A 9,502-nucleotide genomic window follows, 5' to 3' on the forward strand; every position below is an offset into this window, starting at 1 on the left:
GCATGTAAAGGAAAACAAAGGTTGACTCGGTAACCAGTGCACTGATGTCTTTTCTTATTGACTAGCCACCCCCAAGCTGAAGCTGCGGCAATAGCAGCACCCTGGGGAGTCATGAGAAAGGCCAGTTAAGTGAGCTCCTGCTATGGAGATCACAAAGCAAATAGTGAAACCAAGAAACCAAAATGGAGACCGTGCTGGAAACAATCGGAAGATTGTTTTCGATTCACTGATAGCGAGTACTTCAGATGGAGGCAACACTTGTCTGAAATAAATACATCATGTTCTGAGGCTGGTGTGCGTGGGTGTGGGTCTGAGAATGCTTCATGCCCCCCCCCCCCCTCAAAATATAAAAAAAATCAACGCCTCCACGGCTTCCGAGAGTTCTTTACGCCACAGAAGCGATTGTGTGAGTCATGACTGATTTGGACCTTCAGTTTTCTAGTTTTAAGATAAATATGAGCAGCACGGGCCCAAAAATTGCGCGTGCACGTGGCTATAGAAAAAGAAGAAAAGCTTCTATCTTTCCTTTCAGAAGAAAAAAAATGATTTTGCTGCAAGAAATGCTGCGTTAAATGAAACAAGCGGAACATCTCGAGAAAACTCTTTTTGCTTCGGCGCCGCGGCCGCGCACTTGTTCCAGCCTCTCCACGCCCACGCAGCGCTGCTGAAGCCTCCAAATGACCGACCGGCATCCGTCAGCTGTCGCATGGATAAATGTGGAGCGTGGAGATTGAAGAGAGTGGAAAGAGCAAAGCACTCGCGTGTGTACTCATCAGCGCCGGCAGAGTGGTAACCATAGCAACAGACATCGCGGTCAGCTCAATCTACAGCAAATGAGAAGGCAAGGAAATTAAAAGAAGAGGTCAAAGTCAATTTATTTGCACAAAAGGGCTCACAAAAAATGTCTGGTCAAAAAGTCGCGCAGCAACTCCGATTTCAAGAAAGTCGAATTCCCCCCCTACCTAGTATTCCTCATAATCCCAGGCCTGTTCCCTTTTCCTCATGGCTGGAGCTAGGAGACCATCGGTCTTCTAAGTGGCGCATGCACAGATGCTCCAAAAAGAAGTCATCCGGGGATTTATTTATAGGTGGTATTCTATTTACCTGCTTTGTCCCATCAATTAGAAGCGCTCGAGTTCCGCCGAAGGGATATGTTGAGTATGAGGCTTTAAAAAAAAATGGGGTTAAAGTCTGCCAGGAAGCAGCACTGCCCGAACTCGGATTACATAGAGAACAATGTCATCATGCCGCAGGCGGCAGGTTTCAAAAATAGATGGTGGTGCTTCTTATACCAACATTTGGTGCGAATCAACATGGAGATCCGGGGAAATATTGTGTTACGGATCAAGTTGCCATCTGCTGTCTGTTTCCTGAAGACGCTCAGAAGTTTGATTCCCAGTTTCCTTGAAAGCAGTGTTCACGAGATTCATTCATTTGTGGAATACTGCACAATATCGTGCCATCAGATATTCATATTAAATGATCAAGATAATCTCTCGCTTGCCTATATAAATTAAAGATGGGGTTTTTTTTGCCTTTTTAACATTTGAGTCCTAAAAAATGATAAAAGAATATAAAGAACATGAAGTATATGTTTCAGTTTGCTTCTTGCATCCGAGACTGACAAGGAATACAGTATTTATCAATATTAAGTTGTCATTTCGCGTCCACGCGTGCTAAGAGTCGCACTTAAAGTCCACCAATGAATTGAGCGGAATCCAGCGGCGGTCCAATAGAAAGCCGAGCTCAGCTGCTGCCTCTCGTCTATTGGCGCAGAGACTTTAGTCTCCTCCCCCTGACGGATCGCTGACCGCCGCCGCCTGGTGGACGCGCAATCACTCGTTGTGCGGACAGGCGAGCGGTCGCGGGTCGTTGCGGTACCTTTGGTCCCGTTCTCCGCTCTTGCAGCCATGGACGAAATGGAGGAAGAGCTCAAGTGCCCCGTGTGCGGCTCCTTTTTCCGGGAGCCCATCATCTTGCCCTGCTCGCACAATATTTGCCTGGCGTGCGCCCGCAACATCCTGGTGCAGACGCCCGACACCGAGTCCCCACAGAGCAGCCGTGCCTCCGGATCCGACTACGACTACCTGGACCTGGACAAGATGAGCTTGTACAGCGAGGCGGACAGCGGCTACGGTTCGTATGGGGGTTTCGTGAGCCTGCCCACCACTCCTTGCCAGAAGTCCCCCAACGGGGTGCGGGTGTTCCCCCCTGGGCCGGCGCCGCACCCGCAGCAGCCCCCCGCGCAACAACAAGCCGGCTGCCTGCTCGCGCCCATCCCCCGCAACGCGTGCATCACGTGCCCGCAATGCCACCGCAGCCTGGTGCTGGACGAGCGGGGTCTGCGCGGCTTCCCCCGCAACCGGGTGCTGGAGGGCGTCGTGGAGCGCTACCGCCAGGGCCGGGCGGCCGCGCTCAAGTGTCAGCTGTGCGAGAGGAGCCCCCGCGAAGCCGCCGTCATGTGTGAGCAGTGCGACGTGCTGTACTGTGAGCCGTGCCGGATGCGTTGCCACCCGCCCCGCGGTCCGCTCGCCAAGCACCGGCTGGTGCCGCCCGCTCAGGGTCGGGTCGGCCCCGGGCGCCGCGCCGCGCCTCGCAAGACCTCCACATGCACGGAGCACGAGCTGGAGAACCTGAGCATGTACTGCGTGCAGTGCAAGACGCCCGTATGCTACCAGTGCCTCGAGGAGGGCAAGCACGGCACACACGAAGTCAAGGCGCTGGGGGCCATGTGGAAGCTGCACAAGGTACAAATATAAAAAAGATTAAAAATGCAATTTCACTAATATTCAGCAAAATTACAAACTGTTATGTTTTGCCATCACGAGTGAAAAACGTTTTGGCCTTGCATTCTCTTTGCACTCCAGGGTCGCTGCTTACTCTTGTCACAGCCCCCCCCCTAGCGCTGCCCCTGGTCGTCATGGTAACAATAGCCACAGTCGGCATTAGCCCCCAAGTGAGCAGTGGCTTGTTGACATGAAGCAGGGCCCTCCCCCCTGATCCCTGCCCCAAAACATGCTGACGATGAATTCCGTTACCATGACAATCAGTCAGGCCGTCACTCAAATATTTGGATGCAAGTTATCAGCTATATTCGAAAGGTGTTGGAATTTTGCGTTGGGCTCTTATCGCTTTTGGGGAAGACGTACCAACCTATATGTTGTCACCCATGCAGGATACTGCACACGTGTATTTGGAGTGTGCCAGATGCTATTTTTGGGTTTGTGGTGGGCAGGCAGGCTGCTTGTGTGCTCTTAACGGCGCATGCACACCAAAAAAATATGCAAATTGGACATCACGGACAAAACAGTGAGATGAAAATATAAAATCAGATTAATGAATGAAAACAAAAAAGTAATAGATAAAAGGTAAAATGCACAAATGGAGCAAATCTTTAATCAAGAAAAAAAAATCACGTATGGACAATCCTCAAAAAATAGATTAATATTCTTTTTATATTTTATTAACATTTTTATTTTCCAAGCAAAATTACCAATCTAAATGATTTTGAATAAATCCAATAATCAAATCAAACCGCTGTCCCACTCCCGAGTGTGTGTGTGTCTTAAATAAGGACTCCATATTGTTATAATTATGATGACTTTGGTAGCGATTTCACAGCTTCACAGTTGTGCATTATTGATGAGACAAGTGATGAATTATGAATTGTTCCTCTTGTTCAACAGCCTGCTTGAATGTTTTCCCAAAAAGTCAAAAACACTGCCAAGTTAGATGAAAAGTAGAACTTCTCAACTAAAAGTAGGAGATATTAGTGCGTGTGTGTGTGTGTGTTCACACGTGCATATGTAATGACTCGGCATGGAAAGAAAGTTGCAAGCAGAAACACATTAGGAATTGCGTTTGTGTTTAGGCGTTAATGAGCCGCTACCGCTAACGAGTGGCTAAAAGTGGCTAATTAGCGGCTGCTTCACGCTAATGTTCTGCCTTCATGTGGCGCTGCAGGGTCAACTGTCTCAGGCTCTCAACGGGCTGTCAGACCGAGCCAGCGAGGCCAAAGAGTTCCTGGTGCAGCTCAGGAACACCGTGCAGCACATCCAGGTACAACAGGCGCTCCGTGACGGACAAACGGGATTAACGGCGGTATTATCATCGTGTCACATTGATAATCCCGCTCCACTTTTATCTAACGGATAATACCATGAAGCTTTTCCAAAAATATTTGGAGCAGCTCTTACTTGGCAAAAAGGTTGTACTGAACAAAGTTCCCAGAACTTCCTGTTTTCAAAATCTGTTGAGATAGCCTTCATTCTTCTTCTTTCAAAGTCACAAACTAAACCAGTGTGCTGCCATCTATTGGTCGACAGTGGAATTACACGTAAAGGAGAGTTGGACCAAAGTTATCAAGTGTTCTCTTCGTGCCACTTACGGACTTGCTCCCGCAGGAGAACAGCGTGGAATTCGAGGCGTGTCTGGTAGCGCAGTGCGACGCCCTCATCGACGCGCTCAACCGCCGCAAGGCGCAACTGCTAGCTTGCGTCAACAAGGAACACGAACACAAGCTCAAGGTAAAGCGCAAAAAACATTTTGAAATTTCAGTTCGGACCAAAATGGCCAACTTCATTTTCTAATGTATGAATATTTCATATTTGAGTATTTTATCACGATCGTTTCCCAACAATTTTGTCTTTGCGTCGCTGGTAGAAGTGGGACGTGTTTGGAGCGAGGCGTGAAGAGAGGCGTGAGTTAATGTTTCCAATTTCACGCTTGGACGCTGGCGAGAATCAATGCTTGGCACGTGGAGGTGTTATGAGCCAGCGCGACAAAATCAACAGTACACAAAAGCCTGTTTGAATCCCACAAACTTAGATACACAAGTGTGCGTCTGTGTGTGTGTCTTCCTTTCAAATGTGAATCTTTACGAGCGTGACCTGAAATGAACCGACTGACGTCTCCTCTGAGACTCCCGAAGAATTAAGGACATCCCGAAAATGGGATCATTTGCTCATAAAGAGACAAACTAAATAATGGAGCGTATTATTCGATGTTATCAGTCAGCCAGAGGAAAAGCGATTTTTACCGCACTGGCAACAAGGGCATGGCGTCCTCTGCGGTTGTCACGGTGATCCAATGCCTCGTCCCTCGGTTTTGGCCCTACCAAAAAAAAAAAAAATTCAATGTATGCACTTCTTTTTCTGCGCCCTTTAGTCTGCCTAGCAACAAGTGATGGACAATGCGTGACCGAAGGAATGTCAAACGTTATATGTCGCACCGCACTGGTTGTCTTCCTCCATTATTCCTCCGCAGGATTTTCCCTCCTCTCGTAGCCGCGACCAGGTTACTGTTTCCTAGCAACCCCCTGGTCCATCTCCGCTCGGAGCGTGTGTGTTTTACTTGAGTCTCTTCAATAAGGAGACGCTTTGGACAGCGCAAGTGAGAGATGGACTGGAAAGACGTGCTCAGAGATGCTAGCGTGGCAAGAATAAGCTAACGTTGAACGGATGGCGCTAGTTCACACATCCTGTGAAAATGGCACGTTCTCCGTTGAGGACATGGCCAGTCATCGTTCGTCATATAGACAGCAGTGCCGGGAAGCTTTTTAACAGTTACGTGGACCGATTGGTTCCGTGACGCCAATCGTTTGTATCTCAAATTACCTTCCTCCATTGAAATGAATGGAAAGGACATTAATTCGTTCGGGTTTCCACCCCAACTTAAAAGTCCTTAGCCTCCTACAGAATAGTGTTTCCTGTTTCAGGAGAGATGAAGATAATCGTTATACTTTTCTGCCAATTCTTATATTTCTTTGTGGCCTCTTGTTTTCCGTTTCCAGGTAGTGCGTGACCAGATCTCGCACTGCACGGTGAAGCTGCGCCAGACGACGGGCTTGATGGAGTACTGCCTGGAGGTCATCAAAGAAAACGACCCCAGTGGCTTCCTCCAGGTAAGCCTGGCTTTGTCTTTCTGGTCACCCACCGAGTCCGCCGACCGAGTCTTTTTGTTTGCCAGATCTCGGACGCGTTGATCCGGAGAGTCCTGATGACGGAGAGCCAGTGGGGCAAAGGAACGCTGACCCCCAGAATGACCAGTGACTTTGACTTGACTCTTGACAGCGCGCCGCTGCTGCAGACCATCCACCAGCTGGACTTTGTGCAGATGAAAGGTACGGCGTTCGCTCCTCTTGATGCCTTATTTTCCGTCAGGATTTTTTCCTTATCTCCCGCCGGTAGCAATTACGACTGTAATCAATATGTGTTTTTATGTCGGCTCGTTTTTTTCTCCTGTGTATTCACCTGTGCGGCCTCGTCCTCCCCAGTGCCGTCGGCTCCCATGCTCCAGTTGGAAGAATGCTGCACGGAGAACAACAGCGCCACGTTGTCATGGAAACAACCGCCACTCTCCACCGTCGCCGTGGACGGGTACATCCTGGAGCTTGACGACGGCGACGGCGGTCACTTCAGGGTACGTTGGCTGACTTGATAAGAAAGCAGATAAACAGCTTCAACTATGTTGCTAACCAAAAAAGCAGCACCTATCCATTGCGTTTATATATATATATTTTTTCCATTCGGGTATTTCTTTTTTTTTGTAAAGATATAATAAATATAAGCTGGTTTTATTGAATCGCAATCATGTGGAAATTTCCTTCCTGCCAGGCTGATTATCTTTTTTCTGTATGTTAGCAAGCAATTATTTTACACATGAATTCAACGTCACACTCATCTTCCGCTGCATTTTTCGTGCCACACACTGACTCACCGCCGCCCGGCTATATTAATACCCCGGCGTAGGCCGACCTGCCTACGCGCCTCCTTTCCGACCCGTCGCCAAAAAAGCCCTGCGGTGTGTGTGTGCGCCCGCTCCCCACAGGAAGTGTACGTGGGGACGGAGACCATCTGCACGGTGGACGGCCTGCACTACAATAGCACGTACAAATCCAGGGTGAAAGCTTTCAACGCCAGCGGGGCCGGACAATATAGCAAGACGCTCATCATGCACACGTCACACGGTACGCAAACTTTATCAACAATAAAAAGCAGTTGAATAATTATAAGTAGTGCGTTGGCTTTAAGAGCTTGCTTTTTTGGGGGTTAAGAAAAAAAAAGAAAACCATGACGCATGTTCATGCTTTCTTTTGATTGCTACTTCCTTTCCCACTTTTTTTGCTATCAGCTGGACTTGCTCCGGGTGATATGCAGTCAGGTAAGCTAGCTCTCGCGCTCCCATGCTATCTCTCGTTGCTAACTTTCATGACTTGCTGCACACCTTTTGGGTACCGCACGCCGATCTAACGCGCCGTATGTGGTTTGGCGCAGTGGCCTGGTTCACCTTTGACACGGCGTCGGCGCACCCGGACATCATCTTGTCCAACGACAACCTGACGGTTACGTGCAACAGCTACGACGATCGCGTGGCTTTGGGCGGCGCCGCCTTCTCGCGCGGTATCCATTACTGGGAGATGACGCTGGACCGCTACGACAACCACCCCGATCCCGCTTTTGGGGTGGCGCGCGCCGACGTCCTGAAAGACGTCATGCTGGGCAAAGACGACAAGGCCTGGGCTATGTATGTGGACAACAACCGCTCCTGGTTCATGCACAACAACTCGCACACCAACAGGTAATTAATTAACAGTGGCTCTTGCTTTGATTTTTAGAAATAAATAACAGAAATAATGTGGTAGCACAAATATGCACATCTTTAGTGAAATGCAGACAAAAAAAAAAGCAGCATTTATTGTGGTGGGCCACAGGACGGACGGCGGCATCAGCAAAGGGTCCACCATCGGCGTGCTGCTGGACTTCACGCGCAGGATCCTCATTTTCCTCATTAACGACGAGCAGCAGGGGCCCGTGGCCTTCGAGGGCCTGGAGGGCGCCTTCTACCCAGCCATCAGCCTAAACCGGAATGTACAGGTAGAACGCACATCGGTTTTGGCGTCTTTTAAGTGGAGCAACAGCACCCCCTGCAGGCTTCAATCATCATTACTGTCTTTTTTTTCCCCCCAACAGGTGACGCTGCACACCGGCTTGCCCATCCCGGATTTCTACACCCCGGGGGAGGTTGATCCCACTGCTCAGATGTGCTAAACGTCAGCCCACCACTGGGATTCATTTTAAAAGCACAGCAAAGGAGGGGAGTGTGACTCCCAAAAAAGAAAAGCTTTTGGTAGTTTGCGTCATGGCTTTGTGTTTGAAAACAAATACAAAAAGGCATTTTTCTATTTCACATTGCAAAACGAGCGTATGTAATTGGGTTTTTTTATCCGACGTTTTGCTCTATTTAGTCTTTTCAGTTGCTTAAAATGTAGTAGGAGTGGAATTTAGAACAGGGCAATATCTGATTTATTTCTTTCCCCCCCCGGGAAGAACTTACTAAACATCTCAAGGAGCTCATCAGGCCACAATATTAGGTACACCTGCCTCTTTGATACTGCGAGCCAGCGAAATTGCGGCAACGGAACCTTACAAGTGGCTAATGAGTAATGACTCCCGCTTTCACACAGAGATCCCGCAAAATCAGGGCTGCATCAGCGCCATGACAGTAGAGCTAGCATTTACAGTACAGTAATTTACCTGTGCCTTTTAAACAGAACCAAGCAAATTTCTGCAACTTTGTGCACTTTTGCACAGATATACGGCATTCCTCACATATTCGGTAACTTCACACCCCTTGTCCTAGCATTTCTTCGCCTGTGCCTTTTACACAGAACTTAGCCTTTGTAACCGATTCCGGCGCCTCTGTAGTAGGGACCAGAAATGAAATGTTGGCTTTTATTGGCAGTATAAAAGGGGCTTTCAACTTAATATTGGCTGATATTCACAGGTGTACCTAATGTTGTGTCCGCTAAGGATTCATCAACACTTAACTCAATCCATAAGGTGCTATATTCTGCTGTATACCGCTGTTTGATACCCAGCCAGACACTGCAGGGCAAAGTATAGTCCACGGGGGCACCCTATTACATCACCTGCTGCTACTTCTATAGAAACAACAAAGTTCAACGATAATAAGTATAATATATATTTATATATATATGATATATATATGTACAGTATTCAGAACAGAATGTTATCATCTGGCGTTTATGTCGCTTGTTCACAACAGCATCCCTCTCAGACGGCCACAAAAAACGAACATTAATAAATGTATGAATGTATGAGTGAGCAAATCAGATAGACTAGCAGATGCTTAATTTGTTTATCATAGCTTTTTATGGATTATGATTGCGCAGTCGCTGGGCGACACTGACGAATATACAGAATATGCATATAGTCGATTTAAATGTACATAATCGTGTATGTGCGTGTGAGGCTATTTCTGTTCTAATTTAATGAGATGGTTCTTTATGTCTCTATTACCAGATGATTGCTCCATTATTATTATAATTAAGATGATTATTTGAGCCTAATATGTATTTTCCTGTATATGTGAATATTCAATAAATGGCTGACGAAACAAATACCGTTCTCACAAAATATTACTTATAAAATGAAATATAGATTTAAAACAAAGCATCCAATGGAGAAAGGAAAGAGAATGA

General features: G+C 47.6%; 1 protein-coding gene across 3 annotated transcripts; it reads left to right on the top strand.

The window, feature by feature from the left end:
• The first annotated feature begins 1,852 nt into the window (after window positions 1–1,852).
• On the top strand, window positions 1,853–9,421 carry trim9 (tripartite motif containing 9). 3 transcript variants are annotated; one of them, XM_061302119.1, is made up of 11 exons: window positions 1,853–2,747; window positions 3,964–4,059; window positions 4,404–4,526; window positions 5,792–5,902; window positions 5,968–6,121; window positions 6,275–6,420; window positions 6,829–6,967; window positions 7,132–7,161; window positions 7,275–7,578; window positions 7,712–7,874; window positions 7,971–9,421. In XM_061302119.1, exons 1-11 carry the CDS (start codon window positions 1,911–1,913, stop codon window positions 8,046–8,048), a joined length of 2,181 nt encoding a protein of 726 aa, XP_061158103.1. In that variant the 5' UTR covers window positions 1,853–1,910; the 3' UTR covers window positions 8,049–9,421. The 3 variants fall into 3 exon arrangements, with proteins under 3 accessions (XP_061158103.1, XP_061158104.1, XP_061158102.1); XM_061302120.1 differs by lacking the exon at window positions 7,132–7,161; XM_061302118.1 differs by lacking the exon at window positions 7,132–7,161 and having other exon boundaries at window positions 5,968–6,420.
• The last annotated feature ends 81 nt before the right edge of the window (window positions 9,422–9,502 follow it).

Source organism: Syngnathus typhle, linkage group LG16 (genome assembly GCF_033458585.1).
Source record: "Syngnathus typhle isolate RoL2023-S1 ecotype Sweden linkage group LG16, RoL_Styp_1.0, whole genome shotgun sequence".
Classification (NCBI taxonomy): domain Eukaryota; kingdom Metazoa; phylum Chordata; class Actinopteri; order Syngnathiformes; family Syngnathidae; genus Syngnathus; species Syngnathus typhle.